Here is a 21,380-nt window from a genome sequence, read left to right on the forward strand (position 1 = left end):
AGACATGGACACCTGGGGGTACTTTACAACAGGAAGTACCAATGTTGCGTTCATTGAAGGACCTGTATTAAAAGCATAGTTTGCCCCAAAATCGATGTTTGTTTTCTGTCAGTTTCAGATCTCTCGAAATGCAGTCTAACGCTGAGGTATGCCATAGACTCCTCTTGACATTTATACCACTAAGTTATTAGAACTTTAATTTTGGGGGGAACTAGCCCTAGAAGTTTTCCAATGCTGTTCTGTTTTGGGAGTGGCTAGTAAAGTAGGCCACTAAACGCTGCGACTTGAGCCCTGGCCAAATGCACCTGTGGCATTTTTACCAGGCCACCAATCATGACAGAGAGACCCAACAGAACAGGACCGAGGGGACACTGCAGCCACACACCGGCAGACTGGACTGACTCACGGACGGATGGACGGACGGACGCACAGCACTTACAGACGCAGCACGGAACCACGAGACCACGAGAGCACGCACGACGGAGAAGAGGGGGCGAGGGTGTGTCACAAAAATACAACTCAATAAACAAAATCAAACAAACCAACAAAGTGAAAGGAAGATACCCAAAAAAGCCAAAGTGAGAGATACAACCAACAATAAAGAGTGAGAGAGAACAGAAGAGGGAGGAGGCTGAAAAGAAAATCCTTAGAGGTATTTGAGAGAGAGACAGAGAGAGTTCGAGAAAGTGGGGGAGAGAGAGTCGAACGGTGATCGTGGGAACAGACTACGAGACAGCATGAAGTCCTGAGCAACACCCTAGAGAGAGGCAACAACGGTGAGAGAAACCAAGATCAAACAGAACACAACGGAACCAAGAAATTAAGAAAAAACAGAAAATACAAAACGGAACAAACAGTCCACAGCCCATTGATGCTACAAGGGTGCAACTCCCACTTCCAGCCACATGCCGCAAGCTGAACCACTCAACTAGAACTGTGTTAACCTTTCGTTCAGTGAAATGTGCTCTATCCTTTCTGCTTGAGTGGCCACAGGATATCCCTTTAATGTACATTCCCTTTAACTCTGCACTAACAACACATGTCTATGTTTGTTTACCCTAACAACACATGTTTATGTTTGTGTACCCTAACAACACTTGATTATGCGTGGCGTGCATTGGAAGCATTCCGGGGCTTTCCAAAGGCAAGCCTTGCCATCAACAATGTTAAGGCTACTTAACATTTGCGCTTAAAATGTGCTACTCAAAAAGGCTTATTTCGCTAATGCGAAATTAGCTAACATGCTAACGAAACCTTATTTCTAGTCAATGGCAATCAAGAGGCACACAGCACAGGACTTCCAACCATACAATGAGGTCACCTTGTGAAACAATTAACCAAAATAGCCCGTTAACCCCTCAAATCCCAAAGCTACTGTCTAACACTTTAGTTGTACCATGGCCTACTTAATCAAACTAATAAATGTAGCCTATATGTGGTAAGTGTTCTGGGTAACATACCACTTAATTAATCTGAGCTTATATTCTAAGCTATACCCGTGTGTGTGTGTGGAGAGGAGAGGCGTGTGTTTACCGCTGATATAAAATCCAAGGGTAGCAGGAAGGAGAGAGGGGAGGAGGGAGGGGGAGGAGTTCTGTCCGTGACAGATGCTCAGGCCCTGGGAGGCAGGAGAGAGGAGAGGGGTGGTGGTACTGAGAGGCGTGTGTGTGGGGTGTGTGTGTGTGTGTGGGGGGGGGGGGGGTAGACAGCTTGTGGAGGAGGTCGGATGAGTTCTGGATCACATGCCTCAGCTATGACACCTTGGGGCCCTTTAAACTGGGAGAGGAGACTTCTTCAATCTGACATTGAAACACACACACACACACGAGCACACACACACACACATACACACATACGAGGGCAGACAGGCGCACATTAGTGCACACACTCATGAGAGTATACAAATACACACATACACACACAAACGCACGTGCACACACACACACACGCACACACAAATACAGTACAAGGTCAGACTGCACACTCATGGGACCCCCCCCCACACACACACACACACGCACACAGACACAGAGAACAAGGGCAGACAGACACACACAATAGTGCACACACTCATGGGAGCATGCAAACACACACACACACACACACACACACACACACACACACACACAGACACAGAGAACAAGGGCATACGGGCGCACACAATAGTGCACACACTCATGGGAGCATGCAAACACACACACACACACACACACACACACACACAACAAACACCCCCTCACACACACATACAGTAGTCCCTCATAGTTATGCAAGGTCTAACATGACTTCTGATGCTGAAGCTAATCGCAATCTAGCTCTGTGCGCTAACAGGCTAACGCTACGAATGCTAGCCTGGCTTAGCTCTCTGGGCGGGTCACTGGCCAGGTGAGAGTTGCACCCTTCAACAGGTAAAGCCAGATACGCTCCCCTTTTCAGCAGGTGGAGGGGAGGAGCAAGAGAGCGTGAAACAGGAAAAAGTGTGTGAGAGAGAGAGAGAGAGCGAGTGAGACTGACACGAGACTCCCAGACTGCTGCTGAATGGAAGGAGGTGGGGGGAGGGGAGGGGAGGGGGGGGGGGGGGGCGGGGCCGGGGGGAGGGAGGGAGGGAGGGATGGAGGGAAGGGTTACCTTTGTTGCGATTTTCGGGGGGTCCTTGTTTTTTACCTGTACAGACAGAGAGAGAGTGCGGAATGCTGATAACATGGCTTAAAGGAAATCAAAAAATCATAGGAAAACCGAAAGAACATAAAAATCAAAACAATATAAATTCACAGGTGTGTGGGAGAGAACGGGCCGTCAGAGGAGAGAGAGGAGCCCTGAAGGTTCGAGGGTCTGGCAGGTGTTTTTTTTGTTGTTGTTTTTTTTAATTGCAAAGTATCCATCAACATTTTGAGGGTGTACTATGGTGCAGTAAAAGTAGTATGTGGGGCTATAGCCCGCACACGCGCGCACACACACGCACGCGCACACACGCACACGCACACAGCAGAAACATGAGTCTTGAGGCAGTCATCTCTGATGTCAGACAGAGTGAGAACCTGCAGTCATCTCCGACTGATGTCAGACAGAGTAATAGAAGGATGTCAGACAGAGTTGACTGATGTCAGACAGAGTAAGACACTGCAGTCATCTCTGACTGATGTCAGACAGAGTAAGAGACTGGCGTCATCTCCGACTGATGTCAGACAGAGTAAGAGACTGGCGTCATCTCCGACTGATGTCAGACAAAGAGACTTCAGAGAGATTTCAGACTTAGTTGACTGATGTCATACAGAGTTGACTGACGTCAGACAGAGTTGACTGATGTCAGAGAGTAAGAGCCTGATGTCAGACAGAGTAAGAGACGGATGTCAGACAGTAAGAGACTGATGTCAGACACAGTTAACTGATGTCAGACACAGTTGAGTGATGTCAGACACAGTTGAGTGCTCAGACAGAGCAAGAGCCTGCAGTGTCGCAGGTGTTTTTCGCACTTCTGCCTCAGTGTGCGTGAATGTGTATGTGTCAGCAAGAGGTGTGCATGTATGCCTGGAAGGGTGTGTGTGTATGTGCGTGTGTGTGTGTGTGCGTATGTGTGTGTGAATCTACAATGCGTGTGGTGCTTGCATGTTTGTGTGTGTGTGAACAGCTAGTTGGCAGTTGAGCAGAAAAATGTCCTGAAGCGTAAGTCAGCCAGTCTCTACCCACTCCAGACTGCTGCTCTGCTGTGTGTGTGTGTGTGTGTGTGTGTGTGTGTGTGTGTGTGTATGAGGCAAATATACTTGTGTGCATCAAGTATTGTCTGACATACATTGGCATTTTCACAATAGTAAACGGTACATCACATCATCATTGACTGTGATGGTGCTCTACAATTTCACTGACAACTCGCCAAATTCCGTTTCATAAGGTAAATGGTGAGATACCAATCAAATTAATGTCTAATTCTATTTTGGTTCTGCCTCCTCTGAGTTGGCACATCCAGACATGTTAGAATGGATGCCTGAAGAGCCAAAATCTTAGGCAAAAACTACAAAAAAGGATACACGGTTAAGGGTTAGTATGGACCAGAAGCAAAACCAAAGGTAGTGTAGCTACTAAAAATCCTCTGTGGTAACTACTGGTAGAAACCATCTGTGTCGGCCTGCAAATACTGGTTGAGATTGCTTATATCAGAGAAGTCTACGTGTATCTATCAACCTTAACCCATCTTTCACCACGTACAGTCAAGAAGTCCAGAAAATGGAGGTTTGGCAGGTTTGATTCTACCACTTCTCTGGCATATCAGTAAAGTCATGGACTGAAAAATGAAAACCATAACTGTTTTCGACAATAGGGCCTGGCGTCGACACACTAGAACAGGTAACCCAATCATCCATGTGGAGAATCATGACCCAGAAAGACTGGACAAGAAAAGGTCTGTGGGTATAAACTGATCTCCAGGGTAGGATTTCTGTCCCAGGAGCTCAAGTTATTGTAAGTAAAACAAGTAAAACTGAACTTCTAGATTCTGCAGTCGTTACTATTGTCATCTGACCCATTCTTCTTCAGCTTCTCCGAGGCCAAACCTAGCTGGAGTGACATATCCTCCCCAACAAACTTTTACCTCAGAAGAACCATCAACGATGTACATTAAAAGATACAAAGACCTCATCAGAAACGCACAGAAGCCAGCGACGCCGTGCTTGGGTCTTTGTGAAGGGTAACTAGATATGAAGACCTCACCGGAAGCACACAGAAGCCAGAGGGGGTGCTGGGCTCGGCTGTTTTGTGAGGTGTAACCAGGCCGGCTGTTAGCTCGGCTCTTTTGTGAGGTGTAACCAGGCCGGTTGTTTGCTTCTCTCTTACTTTTCTTGACCTTCTTCTCCATCTCGGACTCGCCGGCTCCCAGCAAGGTGAAGATGATCCCGGTCTGGGAGTTGAGGCCGACCGCCGACACCATCATACGACCAGAACCCTCCATCACATGGGTCCCTGGGAGACGGAAGAACAGAGGGTTAGGGATCAATTCAACACTGTGGGGGCCAGGACGTCAGTTCGAACCCTGAAGCCTAATTCGTCGTTAGTCGTCTAAGTGTTGTACGACAAATGTCTGTCCACAGACAAAAAAATGTCGACCGACATTTAGCATTTATACCTCAGCAAAGTGTCTGATCTCCTTCATGGTAACTTGCAGACGCGTGGCTGATTGTTCCGATGACAACATCAAACTCGGTGCTGTTACATTGTTTACATTGCGCGAATGATGGCCGCTGTACTGGTGCCAGTGATTATAGAGGAGGAGGAAGAGATTTTAAATTTCATTTTGTTGAGAGAGAGGAGGAAATGAAAGAGAAGGTGGTTGGTTCGTCCACTCAACAGAACAAGAGAAATTCAGGGGGAGTACCTGCTTGGTCAACGGATGCGAGAGTTGGACGAGGAAATGCACTTTCGTTATTTTAGGATGTCTGCTAACCAAGGAAGCCAAAGCATATCCATGGCAACAAACGTGCCTTCTATCTAGCTATCCAATCACAGCTGTGCGACGAAAGTGACGGCTTCTGCGACATTAGAAAGTGTGGTACAGTAGGTGCAAGACAAAAAAGTGTTGACGGTGACGTCATTTCTGTCTGTCGACACTTTCTAAAGTGTCGTACGACAAAGTATAAATTGGCCTTAAGAGGTGCTTGAGTACTTATTTTCTTTGAGATGGAGGCTTCAGTGGACTAATGCACTAAAGTACACTTCCATAGTTTTCACTAATTGTACAGTATCATATCCTTTGCCTCACCCAGTAGGTGCACTTAACCACAAAAGTAATAATATAAATAAGTGACCTCACCAGATAGCAGCATTGGGTCCTTATCCAGGGATTTCCTCACTTGATCCGATTCTCCGGTCAGAGAACTCTCATCGATCTTCAGGTCGTTCCCCTGGATCAGGATACCGTCGGCAGGCAAAAGGTCACCTAGGGGTCAAAAAAGTTGAGTATGTGTTACTCCTTCCAGAAACATGGATGCCTCTGCTCGCTCTCTACATCTGTTGGATGCTGTCTTTCATGGATCGCTGAGAGTCATAACCCGTTGTAAACCCCTCGCACATCACTGCACTCTGTCCTCTTTAGGTAACTGGTTATCATTATCCGTGAACAGAACTCTGCGCTGGCATCTCTTTATGTAGAAATCCATCCTTGGATTACTGCCCACTTATCTATCCACTTACATGTCGCATAAACAGTCGTGCCGTAGCCTACGCATCCTCCTCAGTCCATACTGAACGTGGTAAAAAGGCCTTCTCCTCCACCCGTTCACCCTGGAATGCGCTACGACATACTGCAGCTGTCCAGTTTGATTCCCGTAGGGAATTTTAAACTACTTTTTGCGAAACTAGAGAGAGTGCCTGTGGGGTTTTGCTCTTGCTCTCATTCTTAGTATAATCTGTGTTTACTTGGGGCCTTTTGCATTCATCATTTTAATGTGTGTGTCCTATTTTTTTCTTGGTATTGAATGTCCTGTCCGTCTAAAACTTTGCTTTATTACCACCTGTTGTCTGATCAGGTTTCACCTGAGAATGAGACCATGTGCCTGAATGAGGTTTACCTGCTTAAATAAAGGTTCAATAAAATACAATAAAACAATAACATAATTTCAAAAACTAGCTGAATTAGTGCATTAGTGACATTCCATGTCGACAATGGTTCATTGTATTTAATCAGAATCAGAATCCATTTATTTCCATGCAGTTTTTCAGTACTAGGAATTTGCTTTCGGTCACAGTGCATAACATTGAGACAACATCTTCATCTCACCTTGCATTCAAAGTGTACACGTTCTATACATGACTTTGACAACTTCACACTAGTACACGCTGTACAAGTGTCTACTGTCTTACCGTATTTGATCTGGGCGATGTCCCCAACCACGATCTCGGCCACGGGGATCTGGATGACCTGGCCCTTGCGGATGACGGTGAACTTCTGCTCCTGCTCAATGCGGCTCTGGAGCCCGCGGAACTGCTTCTCCTTGGACCAATCGTTGAAGGCCGTCACCAGCACCACGATGATGACGGAGAAGAGGATGGCGGCGCCCTCGATCCAGCCCGCTTGTTGCTCTCCCTCGTCTTCCGCGCCCGACGACGTCTCACCACAACCTGGAGGGACGCGCCGCAAGGTGACCGGGGCGTTGGAAGAGGACCACAGAGAAACCAGGGGGTGCGTTCAAATTCAGCAAACATAGCGAACGTTTGCAAACTATTTTTTAGTTAGCTTTGTGTTCGCCGCAAACATTTGCTAACAGAAGCTAACAGTCTGGAGAGGTAGTTCGCCAGTAACGGAACGAGGATCACAATGGACCCAGGCTTACTGGAGATGTGCTCCCAGATGGGGATTGTTGCATTTATGCGAACTATTTGGAACGTTCATTAAAAGCCGTTCAAATGTGACCGTTTGGAGAAAACATGTTTGCGACGAACGTTCGCCTCTGTTCGCTGAATTTGAACGCAGCCCAGGTCATCAATACAAAGTCAGTTGTAAAAACCGTGCTATACGACTGTGAACCATGATGAAAAGATCAGCAGGCCTATTGAACTACAGTAACCAAGCAGAGTCCACAAGACAATACCATACCACAACTGTATACTGTAGTAGAGAAATTCAAATCTATCTAATCTCTTTATCATCATTTAGCATGACACCAGTGTATCTAGAATGTATTTGGATATGTGAGTTTGTGAGAACATTTATACATGAACACCCTTCTCTCCTCACTGTAATGCTTCTTTGGTTAGCCACTGTTTATAAGGAAGGGGGTCTCAACCAATTTTACGACTCTGTTTCCCAAGGCCAATGGCCTGGGGTCTTCACATACAGGTCAGCTGTTGACCTGTAGAACTACCCTGCCCTCTTTGGTAACCCTCTCATATAATTGTTTAGTGGAGTTTTACAAATGCGTGTATGGGTTGTATCCACAGTGGATAAAATGCTTTGTGGGTAATCATGGCTTTTGCCGGAACTTCTGTATCCTTCCAGAAAGCCTGGTTTTGCAAAGTCATGAACTCTTGGAATAAAATAACCAGTTTTTGACTTGCAAAGATGAGCCCGGGCATATCGACTGCTGATTTTTAATGGCCATTGCCCTTGGAGGATTTTCTTTGAAACGGCTCTGATGGCAAACGTGAGATGAATACTACTGGGATCGCAACACACAACCCACGCTCCTGAATCCGACCATAACTAAACATGCATAAAACATTTCCCCAAAAATTATTTTCTCCTCTATCTACAGTATACCTCCTCCATTAATGCCCTGCCCCACCCACCCCCCTGTTTACTCACTCTCGCTGTCGCCCCCTGGAGGGTGGTAGAAGGACAGCCCCAGGGAGATGATGGCGGCGATCTCCAGGATGATGAGGGTGACGTCCTGAAGGGCCTCCCACACCAGCGCAAGGAATGTCTTAGCCTTCCTAGGAGGGATGAGGTTCTTCCCGAACGCCGCGTGGCGCTTCTCCAGGTCCACAGGGTTCCCGGACAGGCCTGGGGGAGGGAGGGGGAGGAGGAAAGGCAGATGTTAAATCTAATTTCACAAATAACTTCATCGTTCATCATTTCAAGGCAGAGACTGGCAAATGCTCAGTTGCCACATTCAGACGGTTGTGGGTAATAATGTGTTGCATCAACTTGCAGAGATATAATAACTGTCTGTAGTGGCATAGCAGTATTTTACTGGTATTTGCCAGATGGAATCGCACTATAAATGCCAAAACAAGTGGGCCTCAACAACCAAATTATATTCAAATTGCAACTCATTAACCCATCTGAGTTCTTGTTTTCTTTGAAGATGTCTATCTGGAGCATTTCACACATACTGTAATATGATCCTATTGCTTCCACATAACGAAGCCAAATGTTCAAACTGCTGCTATTCAAATCAGACCTTTACCTCAGTTCTTTTTGTCGGTGGGTAAACAGACCAACAATGCCTGCCACACTAAACACGGGCTAGGCAGGATTCCAAGATCACCGGCAGTCCAAAACACACCCAATACACACCCAATGTCAACCCCCTGTCGTGGACACAATCTGTCCCACAACACCCAGTGCCAACATGTTTGACTTGAAGCTTGACTAAATAACACTGATCCTCACAACAAATGTCCCTTCTCTGTGAGTATATAGTATATTCTCTAGACATTTAATCACACCTTCGCCTCGCCAAGCTTGTTCTATGGAGATTTTAAAAACAACAACTCCTTTTTCCTTCATGTGGGCAGTATTTATACTGTATATTCACCTTGTGAAAATCGTAGGATTGAAGTGTTGTTGTTTTTTTTTAGGAAAGGGATACGTTAACGTGAGCCCAAAAGGGCAAAGGTCACTCAGTTGAACTACTGGAAGAATTTACAAGAAGGAGGAGTAGGAGGGGAGAGTCAAATTCTCATTCATTTAGTTTCAGACCCTCAGGGGCGGTTTACTCTAAGCGGGGATTTAACAGCGAATCGATGCAGTGCTGGTCAGACTTGACATGCCGGGGTCAAGGATTTAGAATCTCAAGCTGTGTTTGAAATCGCTTCCTGGTTCCCTCACTCCCTATTCCCTATATAGGGTTCACCATGTAGTGAACTACCTAGGGAACGGAGAAAATGTAGGGTATATGCACTGTTCCCTGGAAATCAAGGTGAATTGTGGGTAATAAATAGTGGACTATATAGGGAACGAAAATTCCGTGGAGAATTCGGACACTACAAACAAAATGGCTGACGCCCAATATAGTGCACTATATAGTGAATAGGGAGCTTCAGACACGACCTCTGCCTTTCAGCCCCTCACTTCCTGTATGCCCTCTCCCTACTGGTCTCACTGACGTCCTGTATCCCCTCTCCCTACTGGTCTCACTGACTTCCTGTATGCCCTCTCCCTACTGGTCTCACTCACTTCCTGTATCCCCTCTCCCTACTGGTCTCACTCACTTCCTGTATCCCCTCTCCCTACTGGTCTCACTCACTTCCTGTATCCCCTCTCCCTACTGGTCTCACTCACTTCCTGTATCCCCTCTCCCTACCGATCTCACTCACAGCCAGGCCCAGGTGCACTGACATGTCGAAGTGTCCTTGAGCAAGACACCTAACCCCAAATTGCTCCCAATGAGCAGGTTAGCACCTTGCATGGCAGCTACCGCCATTGGTGTGTGAATGTGTGTGTGAATGGGTGAATGAGAGGCCATTGTAAAGCGCTTTGAGTGCCGCTAAGGTGAAAACGCGCTATATAAGTGCAGTCCATTGACCATTTACATAGACTTAGTACTGAACAGATGTAAAAAATAAATAAATAATAAAAATAAAAATAAAAGTAAGTAAATTAAAAAAGAGATGCCTCGCAGCAGCAGTAGGAAGCTAGCTAGCTGGACTGCTGTACTTAGCTACCTCAGTCAGGAAGCTAGCTAGCTGGAATGCTAGATAGCTAGCTCACTAATGTTGGATGGGGAAGAGTGAGTCACCATCCAATTAATGTTACAGCCTGGTCTTACAATATTGTTACAGGCGATCATAATGTCGACAGTTGAACATTTCTGATTATTGGGATTTATGCATTGAGACAATTTTTCAAGAAAGAATTGCGATGCACTAAGGATCCCCCCACCCCAAGGGAGGGGGTCAAGAATCTGTCTGTCTGTCTTTGGTGTGTGCTAGTCATCCCAGGCCAGTCTTAAGGCCAGTGCTCCCTAGCCTTAATTAATACTCGCTATCCTTTCGAGAGCCCTGAGCGTGCCTTCAACCAGCCATGTCAACACCCACCCCCATCACAACCCCTCAAATCTCGCTGGCCTCTACCAACCCCGCTCCCTCACAGCTGAGACATCGCATATGGCGGGGTCGTAAAAATAAATAAACAACAAATAAATAAAGCCACTACAGCCCAATAAAAGACGGAGGATGGAAGGCGGAGGAAGAGAAAGACGGAGGAAAAAAAAAAAAAAAAAAGGGCAAACAAAGCGCCGCTGCCAAGCGCTCTCGCGCCGGCTATCTGTCAGGCGGGAGGGCCGCGTCTGTGAGCGGCGAGCGATGGGAAGTGACAGGGTATTCTCACGAGGACGTCGGGGGAGTCTGCGGAGGAGCGTGTGTTTTGCTGGACCAGGGAGTCTGGTGCTGATGGATGCCAGGGGGGGGGGGGCGACGTCACTTTTTCATGCCATCGTTTTTTGGCCATCCTCCTTGTTATTCGCTGGTGGGAGGGGGGGGGGTGATAGAGGAGCAGGTGCAGACAGAGGAGAGGAAGACGGGGGGAGGGGGGGTGGGTCTGGAGAAAGGGTCTGGAGGGTTGAGGTAGAGAGAGACAGATTGATTTTGTCTCAGCCTAACAGGAAATACGTGTACGTATTCACACAGTAGGCTACAGGATGGCGGCCGCACTCGGGAGGCCGATGAATAATCCAGGAGAAGTTGCCGTGGGCAACACAGCCAACAGACGGACAACATCATCCCACAAACGTCACATTGCACCTACAGTAGTGTTGCACGGTGCGTCGAAATGTCGGTACTTTTTCAATATGTTTTTGTTAAAAGGTTCAGTAGTACAATTTCCTAGCGTTTGGTACTTGCTAGGGGTCAAATGTGTTTCCGCTGAAAGAGATTGAGAGGATGCGCCTGTGCCCCTGGACACGAGCCGAGCGCGAGCGTCGGTTGAGAGAGAAGAGATGCCTCCGCCGCAACATCTGGACTATTGACAACAGCGTGTCTTCTTAAGAAATAATCCCTCACGGCCTGTACTGGTTGACAAAACGGGAAAGTCTACTGTGGAACTAGTTTTTCTACAGAGCCGACGCTGATGGCGAAACAAAGCTTTAGCCGCGGGTGAGCTAGCTGGTTAGCGAATGAGCTAGCTGGTTAGCGAATGAGCTACTGTAGCTGGCCATAAGGTGTCAGGCCTAGCCTACTATACAGTATCCTAAATAGCATGACAAGCATATTAGAAAATGTGAGGAGTTCCAAACTGACAAATGTATTAAGCTACAGTTATTTGGTGGTTTAATTTTGGTACTTTTTAAAACGGTTAAATAGCTAAATAGGGCTACAGTACGTATGTCTGAACTACGCTCTATAGCGTCAGACAGGCCAGTAAAAAGACACTGCACACTGCAAATTTACTTCCCATAGTAAACTTCTTTTTTTTTTTTTTTTAAGTGACAGGGTTTCAGGGAATATCTATAATTAAAATGAAATAGTTAATAGATTTTATTGTAAATGTATTTTGTACACTCTGTATGTCCACGTAAACATACTGTATGCCGATGTGTCCCATCTGGTCCTCTTGTTCTGTGGACATTCTGTTTCTGATCTATTAGGTATCGAATATCATCAGTATCCTTTCAGTGCCAAGTATTGTTTCGGTATCAAGCATTGGGATCCTAAACTTGGTAATGGTATCAAACTCAAAATCTTGGTATCGTGACAACACTAACTGCACTGCATCAAACTGAATCAGAGGCAGTTAGTCTGTGGAGTTCAGAATGTGTGTATTTTTGAAGTTAAGAATGTGTGTTTTTTGACCATGGGTAAGACATTGTAAGAGCCAGTATGTCATACTGAGTTGTTTCCCAGTCAGCAGTGTCTTGGGGAGATGCATGCTGTTTGCTGATGCATGCTGGGAGGAGTGGAATGCGTAGTGAATGTAAATCAGGTGACGCAGTCAGAATCTCCCTTCGTAAGGAGGCATATGGGAGGAGTGAAGCAGATTATGCTTCCCATGACAACAGACCTTCTCTCCTTTCCTTCTTTCCTCTCTCCTCCCCTCCTCTCCAAACAGCAGACCACCTTCTCCCCTCCTCTCTCTCAATCATCCCTCGCCCTTTCATCATTTTATTCCTCAAGACCACTCTAGTACTGGTCTCTCTCCCTGGACATCACTGTCCCTCCTCAAGACCACTCTGGTACTGGTCTCTCTTCCTGGACATCACTGTCCATCCTCAAGACCACTCTAGTACTGGTCTCTCTTCCTGGACATCACTGTCCCTCCTCAAGACCACTCTAGTACTGGTCTCTCTCCCTGGACATCACTGTCCCTCCTCAAGACCACTCTCGTACTGGTCTCTCTTCCTGGACATCACTGTCCCTCCTCAAGACCACTCTAGTACTGGTCTCTCTCCCTGGACATCACTGTCCCTCCTCAAGACCACTCTAGTACTGGTCTCTCTTCCTGGACATCACTGTCCCTCCTCAAGACCACTCTAGTACTGGTCTCTCTTCCTGGACATCACTGTCCCTCCTCAAGACCACTCTAGTACTGGTCTCTCTTCCTGGACATCACTGTCCCTCCTCAAGACCACTCTAGTACAGGTCTCTCTCCCTGGACATCACTGTCCCTCCTCAAGACCACTCTAGTACTGGTCTCTCTCCCTGGACATCACTGTCCCTCCTCAAGACCACTCTAGTACTGGTCTCTCTCCCTGGACATCACTGTTCCCCCTCAAAACCACTCTGGTCTCTCTCCGTGGACATCACTGTTCCTACTCAAGACCACTGATCTCTACTGGTCTCTCTCCCCACTTCCATCCCTCAATCGCTCTCACCTCCCTCAATGTTACTGAGTTAATCAATAGAAGCTGCTTTGTATGCATTATGGAACCTCATCAGGACAAGCGGCACGACGATTCATTATCCTCTCTCTCTCTCTCCCCTCTCTCTACCTCTCTCTCTCTCTCGCTCTCTCCCCTCCCTCTACCTCTCTCGCTCTCTCCCCTCCCTCTACCTCTCTCTTTTGATTGCACAGTCCTCTTTCTCCCCCTCTGTCTCTTGATATCGCAAACTTTAATAACTTCAGACACTCTCACTCTTTAAACACTCACTCTTTTCTTTGATTTTCTTCCTCAGTCGCACAGACAGTTATTCCCTCTCTCTCTGGTCCTTATTAAACTCTCTCTCTCCCTCTCTCTCTCTCTTTTTCTCTCTCTCTCTCTATCTCTATCTCTATCTCTCTTTCTCTCTCTCTCTCTCTGGTCCTTATTAAACTCTCTTTCTCTCTCTCTTTCTCTGGTCCTTATTAAACTCTCTCTCTCTTTCCCTCTTTCTTTCTTTCTTTCTTTCTTTCTTTCTCTTTCTTTCCTTTCTCTTTATTTCTTTCTTTCTCTTTCTTCCTTTCTCTCTCTCTCTTTCTTTCTCTCTTTCTTTCTTTCTTTCTCTCTTTCTCTCTTTCTTTCCTTCTTTCTTTCCTCTCCCTCTTTCTCTAGGGGAGGCAGGCTTTGTAAGGGATCACTGAGTCCTGGGGTTTGAGATGTTCTCTCCTCCATCTCTCTACCTCATGACCTGTGAAGGCTGCCCCTCCCCCCGCTCCGCCCACCCCACCTCATGACCTGTGAAGGCTGCCCCTCCCCCCGCCCACCCCCACACATCCTCTCCGCTCACCATCACTCTTTCCCTTCACCGTCTTCACGGCTTTCCTGTCGTTTAATTTCCTCAGTCGCTATCTCTCATCACCATCTTCCATCTCTCCTGTCTTCCTGCGATCGCACGCTCACCATTTCATTATCTCCCCCCCCCCGCTGTCTTCGCTGTCCTCCCTTCCCCTTCTCGTCCTTCGCCGTCTCTCTGTCCCTGTGGTCCCCCTGGTGTCCTCGGTCGCCTGTTAACGGCATGCACCTGGTTTCACGCAGAGGAGACCAGGGGTGGTTTTGGGTTTGGAATTAGACCAACCATCATCCGAAGCTTCCCCCGCCAGAGTAAATGGGGGAGGGGATCAAAGGACTTTGGGCCTGTGACAAAAGACTAATGCTCTCTCCCCTAAGCTTCTAGCCAGCAGAGCCTGTTCGGGCTCTTTGTGATCTCGTTCGTCTCTTTGTGATCTTGTTTCTCATTTCCAGTCTGCTCTACATTCCTCGCTCCCTTAGTCCCATGTCTGAAAGGACTCCAGGCCCACATTGGTTTCAATGATGAATGAAACACCCTAAATGTACTAACATGTTCACCTCAGATGTGAATTCAAGTGTGCTTTTGTAGTTGGTCAGAGCTCCACACAGGGTTTATGGGTTGTATAGGCTTTGGATGAATGGGATTTGGGGGTATTTTCCTTGCCATCCCATTGGCCACTGAATGGACGACTAACGAACCAATTTTGTTTGGTTGAATATCACTTTGTGGACTACAGAAAACACGCGTGGTGTCACTAAACGTCAGAAGAATATCCAGTCGTTTCCCCCCACACCTTTTCACTGAAACTGATAAAGGATCAGGATGTTCAGGATATGTGGTATGCCACTTGTGAAAACAGTTTGAGCCAAAAAAGCAGGCCAATGTGCCAGTCTGTTTATCTACAGTGCCATGACTGGCACCAACTGCCACTACGACTCCCTGGAGGAAGCCACAAGGGGGAGCACCGGGGTGTGGGGGGGGTGTGACAAAGCGTCCCTCAGGCACTCCTCGCTCCTGATTGGCTACTGCGGGACCAACGCTTCTCATACTCAAGACTTGTGGAATTCCCGCAGTTGCGCCCAAGGGCCTGTTGCCGGGGGCGATGGGCTCCAAGGTGACTGACGGCAGAGGTGTCCCCTGCAGAGAGGCGTGCTGCGAGTGGGAGGGGCTAATCACCATGGAGACGGCTATTATGACCGTACTCCAAAAGGATCATGGGACGGCTGCCAGTTACAGCAGTCGGAGAGAGAGAGAGAGAGAGAGAGAGAGAGAAATATTAAATAAATGATTTAGGAGGGGGATATTAGGGCTGGGTATCGACTCGAATTTCAAGAATCGATTCGATTCCGATTCACAAGGTTCAGAATCGATTATCACCATTCAATTCAATTTGATTCGATTCAATATCGATTCGGTTAGTGTTACTAAAACCTTTTTTTTTTTTCTTCTGTAACCTTAATTACATGACTGCCAAGTTATGCAACACATCAATACTAGGGCTGGGTATCGATACTGATTTCCAAAAATGAATGAATGAATGAATCATTGAATGAATGAATGAACTATTCATTCCTTCATTTATTCATTCATTCATTAAATAAAAGGTCGATGCTGGGATTCATGAATCGATTCTGAATCATTTGATTCAGAATCGATGAATCGATTTTTTAAACCCAGCCCTAGGGGATATATGAAACACCCAAGTACAAACAACAAACAAAAACTTCTACTCTCTCCTATGTGGACATGCCATGCAAGATTCACCTGGAATCTGAACAGAATAGACATCCATCCTATGTTCCGCAAATCCGAAGCATCTACACATCTACTGTACGCACGTCGCGAGCAAATACATCGCCACCGGAACCTGCGTCGTCCACTTTCCGATTTCGCGTCCCCGTTGGTTTTTGAACGGGTTTGAGATCATCATCGCGGACATGACCCTTTCTCCCTCTCTCTCTCACGCCCAAGGAGTCACCCTTTTACGATCTCTAATTATCATACACTAATTATGACACTAATTAGGACCAATGTTTCTGGTCTTTTTTCAGACACCACAGAACGGTCTCTCCATCTTGTGTTTGATACTCCTGTTGAGACTCAGAGTCCCAGGATCCCTTGCTTCCTCTCAACACGCGTGAACATACAGCATCTGATCACGCCATGGCGCCACCACACGCTTCACGCACACGCAATCAAACACCGCCAGAATCCCCATCACCGGTGTCGTTTGTCACCCGAGTGACAAGAACGCTTGTTAACACAACCACAGGTATGAAGGAAGAGTGTGTGTGTGTGTGTGTGTGTGTATGTTTAGAGTGACTTTACATGGATAGAGAACAATAACTTCTATGGGAGAAACTGTGTGTGTGTGTGGGGGGGGGGGGGGGGGGGTATGGTATTAAAGTGAGTAATGAGTCAACAAAATACAACAAAATATAATACTGTAAAAAAATAGGAACATTTGTCAGAAAGATGCTAATTTCTTGCTAATTAACAAACGCCCTTCAAGTGTGTGTGTGTGTGCGTATGTGTGCATGTGCATGCGTAGGTGTGTGCGTGTGCATGTGCATGCGTAGGTACGTGTGTGTGTGTGTGTGCGCGAGCCTTGTGGGGAGGCTAATTAAAAGATGGCACCTTATGGTGTGGGTATAGACAGTCACGACTCGCTGCACGTCCCATCCGCTATGGGGGAAAGGAAACTCGAAGACACACGAGTGTTAGCGCAGCAGCGCGCTCTGTACTGTAGATATGAGAAACAAACATTTGCAAAGATTAAAGGTGCAGTATGAAAAGATTAAAGGTGCAGTACGCGGTTTGGCTCAGAAGCACTTTTTGTTATTATTTATTATCACAATTTCCATTACCATCTTGACATCAGTCAATAAATAAAGTGCTCTGACACTAAAATGAAATAAATCGGTCATCTGTGGAAGTCGCAGCACTGTAAATAAGTGTCCAATCATTTGAGATTTTATTTTTAAAATAATTTGAAATTATTTTAACTAGAAATAATTGGACAGGTGCTTGTAAACCTACCTACTTGCCTAGCAAGTGCCATTATTCCTGTGTTTGAAACAGTGGCTCTGGTGGGTGGAAATTTTTTTCCCTCAAGCCTAACAGGAAATCACGAACTGCATACTGTACCTTTAATGGCATATTTCACTGACCATTTCCAACAAAGGAATGTATAAAAACTGCATGAATGGTACGAGAGTAGTCTGAGAGGCGGGAGCGATGAGGGGAACTATGGAGGAGGGAGATGTGTGGCACGCAAGATACGAGAGGATAAGAGAGGACTAGAGTGTACGTGTGGGGGAGGCAGGAGAGGAGAGGAGACTACGGTACATACATGTGAGGGAGGGCTGTTATGGGGTCCTGAGGGACAGTGGGAGGTCTACAGAGAGAGAACGAGATTGAGTGAGTGTGTCTGTGTGCGAGAGAGAGAGAGAGAGAGAGAGAGAGAGAGAGAGAGAGAGAGAGAGAGAAAGAGAGAGATGGGGGTTGGTTGGTTGCTTGGCAGGAAAGAGGTTTGCATGTCTTCCTTATCTCTGTCAGTGTTGAGCATGTTCCTTCAACTGACGCATTTGACCCCAGGCTGTGTGTGTGTGTGTGTGTGTGTGTGTGTGTGTGTGTGTTTGCGTGTCGGTGAGCACCAGCGAGGGATTGTGGGGGAGGGAAGGCAGAGAGCGTCTTGCTCCCACAATTCCCAGTAAGGGTAGGTGAAGTGCTGGTTCCCGCGCTGCTCTCTTCTAAAAGCACTCGCATGCCAATAAACCCCACCACTCCCTGCAGTGCACGGCAGCATACGCTCAACATTTGTTGTTTGTGTGTGTGTGTGTGTGTGTGTGTGTGTGTGTGTGGAACCCGAACGTCTCAGCATGTCCAGGGTGGGATTCGAACCCTGGTCTCCTGCGTGACAGACACCGTTCTAACCAGCTGCGTTTAACCGCCAACTCGTTAGCTACTCAACGACTCACGAGGACTCTTGTGGACATGTAGAACAGATGACTTCTTTCATTCATCCGTCCCTTAGATCTAATCCGGGATGGCATGCAGTGGCCTTCAGAAAGACTGAACAGTGATACAAATGTCAAGACTGTTCCACTGGATGTGAAATGAAGGGGGGTTGAATGAACCAGAGGGTTTAGGGTTAGAGGCGACCTCTGGCGCCAGTGTGTGTGGATCAATGTCTCCTCTATGACATAACGACATGAACACTGTGACATCATTAACGCTGTCACATCCGCTAGAACTTCACGCATCACAAGAGGCCACTGTAGTCTAGACAGTACCTGCAGGCCTTAGTGGAAGAACACATAGGCTACATGTAGCCATAGCATTCGTCGATAAACCCAGCAGCTAGCTAGTCAGATGTCATCAGTGATGTCATCCCCATGGATGTATTAATAGAACTGGATAGGGTCACTCCATTCACTGACTGCTCGAAAGAGTGAAGCCCTATTGGACTGCGCCATCTTTGGAAAAAAAAACGCGTCACTGATACCTTTGACATGCGCAGTCAAAGGTATCAATGACGCGTTCTTGTAGTCCACGAACAGATTGCGTTCATGGCTCTCCCCGCTCTGAGTTAGCGATGAAAAGCGGCTTGCTTATTAATCTACTTTCGTCAAATATATCCGTTGGAAAACTTTTTTTTTTATCCAGGCATCTTAGTTTTAACAGTATAATTGTGACTGAACATGTTTTGTTTGCTAGTAGGTGGTATTCATTCTGTTCACAACAACGCGATGGGCAGCCAGGCGAAATAGCTCCAGGGGACCTGGTGCCAGGCGAGTTGAACAGCTGTCCACCCAGAGACGAGATCTCTCGCTGCGGCATGAAGTTTGCGGCTAAACCCGCCGAGCTCGGAACAGAATGAATACCGCCTATTAGCAAACAAAACATGTTCAGTCACAACTATACTGTTAAAACTAAAAAAATATGTTTTCCAACGGATATATTTGACGAAATTAGATTAATTGGTGTATTTTATCGTCCTGTCATTCCTCTTCGTGGTGCTTGGCCATTGTTGTCATATAATGACTCTGTAGTTTATTTAGTGTCTCTAAAAGCTTGGTTGTTTCGGCCTAAATATTGCCCTCTCATTCGCTCGCGCTCAAAAAATGGCCTTTGTTGACGTGTTAAAAAACATCAGTAGCCTAGGCTACCGTAGTGTTCCTCTATGTTTTTAACATATAAAAACGCCACTGCTCAGCGCCCTTCTGGAGCTGTGAAACCTCCCATCAGGGCATGCTTTGAAAGCGCACCCCCCAAAAAAACGCGCGCGCTGCGTTGGTCCTGGCTTAGCCGGCTCTAGGACCCAACGGACGCCACTGGTTGACTGTGTACTCCTTGCGGTGGTGTTGCTTGGCAGAGGAGCTGGGTTTTTACGAACACGCCCATACAACAGGGGAATCCTGGGAGGGTAGCGCTGCTGTCTCTGGCTGCAGGCTCACTTATGACTCATGCTTCTGACTGTGTCACATGAATAAAAAAAACAATGGCGGGCTTAAAATCTTCGCCTTTGGGGCGTGTTGAAATTAGGGAAGTTCCGCTGCCACTTCTTCACGTTAAATCAGATATACAGTACTGTAGAGAGTTTTTCTTTAGGCTATATTTTGCGTCGTGGGGCTATCTAGCCTTTAGAGGGAGTTTCTGTTCTGGATGTGAGACGTCTGCTACCAAACAATTCCACTCATGGGAGGAAATGAATTTCCAGGGGCCTGATATCCAGTCAGTCCTGACTGGAGATGATAACCTCAACACTGAAACTCATCGATTTCCAGTAATGCAGAAACAAATAGCGTTGAACTTTCATCCGGCCCCCCGGGGGTGACTGTGGAGTTCACATCCAGTCTGCTCCTCCATCCCTGCAGGCTGGGCACACAAGCAGAAGAGCAGCGCCAGGAGGAGGAGAGTAGCACCGGGAGGAGGAGAGCAGCAGCAGGAGGAGCAGAGCAGCACCAGGAGGAGCAGAGCAGCACCAGGAGGAGGAGAGTAGCACCAGGAGGAGGAGAGCAGCACCAGGAGTAGAGCAGCACCAGGAGGAGCAGAGCAGCACCAGGAGTAGGAGAGTAGCACCAGGAGGAGGAGAGCAGCACCAGGAGTAGAGCAGCACCAGGAGGAGCAGAGCAGCACCAGGAGGAGCAGAGCAGCACCAGGAGGAGAGGAGCACCAGGAGGAGCAGAGCAGCACCAGGAGTAGAGCAACACCAGGAGTAGAGCAGCACCAGGAGGAGCAGAGCAGAACCAGAGGAGAAGAGCAACACCAGGAGGAGAAGAGCAACACCAGGAGGAGTAGAGCAGCACCAGGAGTAGAGCAGCACCAGGAGTAGAGCAGCACCAGGAGGAGCAGAGCAGCACCAGGAGTAGAGCAACACCAGGAGGAGCAGAGCAGAACCAGAGGAGAAGAGCAACACCAGGAGGAGTAGAGCAGCACCAGGAGGAGTAGAGCAGCACCAGGAGGAGTAGAGCAGCACCAGGAGTAGAGCAGCACCAGGAGTAGAGCAGCACCAGGAGGAGCAGAGCAGCACTGTACTGTTGGATGCTCCAGAGGAGACGGGAAGGACAAAGCTGTGTTTGTCCTCCAGGCTGAAGCACACTGCAGGCAGACTGCAGACTGGTTCATCAGTAAACATTAAACAGGATGGGCCACCATGCCTGACGCCATTCTCTCTCTCCCTCTCCCTCTCTCCCTCTCTCCCTCTCTCTCTCTCTCTCTCTCACACACTCACACACACGGTGGAGCGTATGTGCAGTTCTTTGTGTGTGTCTGTGTGTGCGTGCACGAGTTTGTGTGCAGGGTGAGAAACCTCCAGTGTGCTTCCAGGTGCAGTTCAGGTGAGGGTTGATGAGCCATATGCTCTCCAAGTGCTTCTAAAACCAAGGTGGAGTTCAATGGGTAAATGTCCACCTTTAACTCTCATCTTGCCGCTAATGGTAAATGGTAAATGGACTGCACTTATATAGCGCTTTTCCACCTTAGCGGCACTCAAAGCGCTTTACAATGGCCTCTCATTCACCCAT

General features: G+C 47.4%; 1 protein-coding gene across 1 annotated transcript in view; it reads right to left on the reverse strand.

Annotated features, from left to right (window-relative positions):
* atp2b4 (ATPase plasma membrane Ca2+ transporting 4) overlaps window positions 1–21,380 on the reverse strand; it is a 103,724-nt gene that overhangs the window by 35,336 nt on the left and 47,008 nt on the right. Inside the window, exons 3-7 of the mRNA XM_084445665.1 lie at window positions 8,291–8,488; window positions 6,850–7,107; window positions 5,801–5,926; window positions 4,828–4,953; window positions 2,629–2,664 (exon numbers count right to left, since the gene is read on the reverse strand). Of these exons, the coding sequence (XP_084301791.1) occupies window positions 2,629–2,664; window positions 4,828–4,953; window positions 5,801–5,926; window positions 6,850–7,107; window positions 8,291–8,488 (744 nt within the window). The remainder of the gene's footprint in view (window positions 1–2,628; window positions 2,665–4,827; window positions 4,954–5,800; window positions 5,927–6,849; window positions 7,108–8,290; window positions 8,489–21,380) is intronic.

Source organism: Borostomias antarcticus, assembly GCF_949987555.1.
Source record: "Borostomias antarcticus genome assembly, chromosome: 11".
NCBI classification, from domain to species: domain Eukaryota; kingdom Metazoa; phylum Chordata; class Actinopteri; order Stomiiformes; family Stomiidae; genus Borostomias; species Borostomias antarcticus.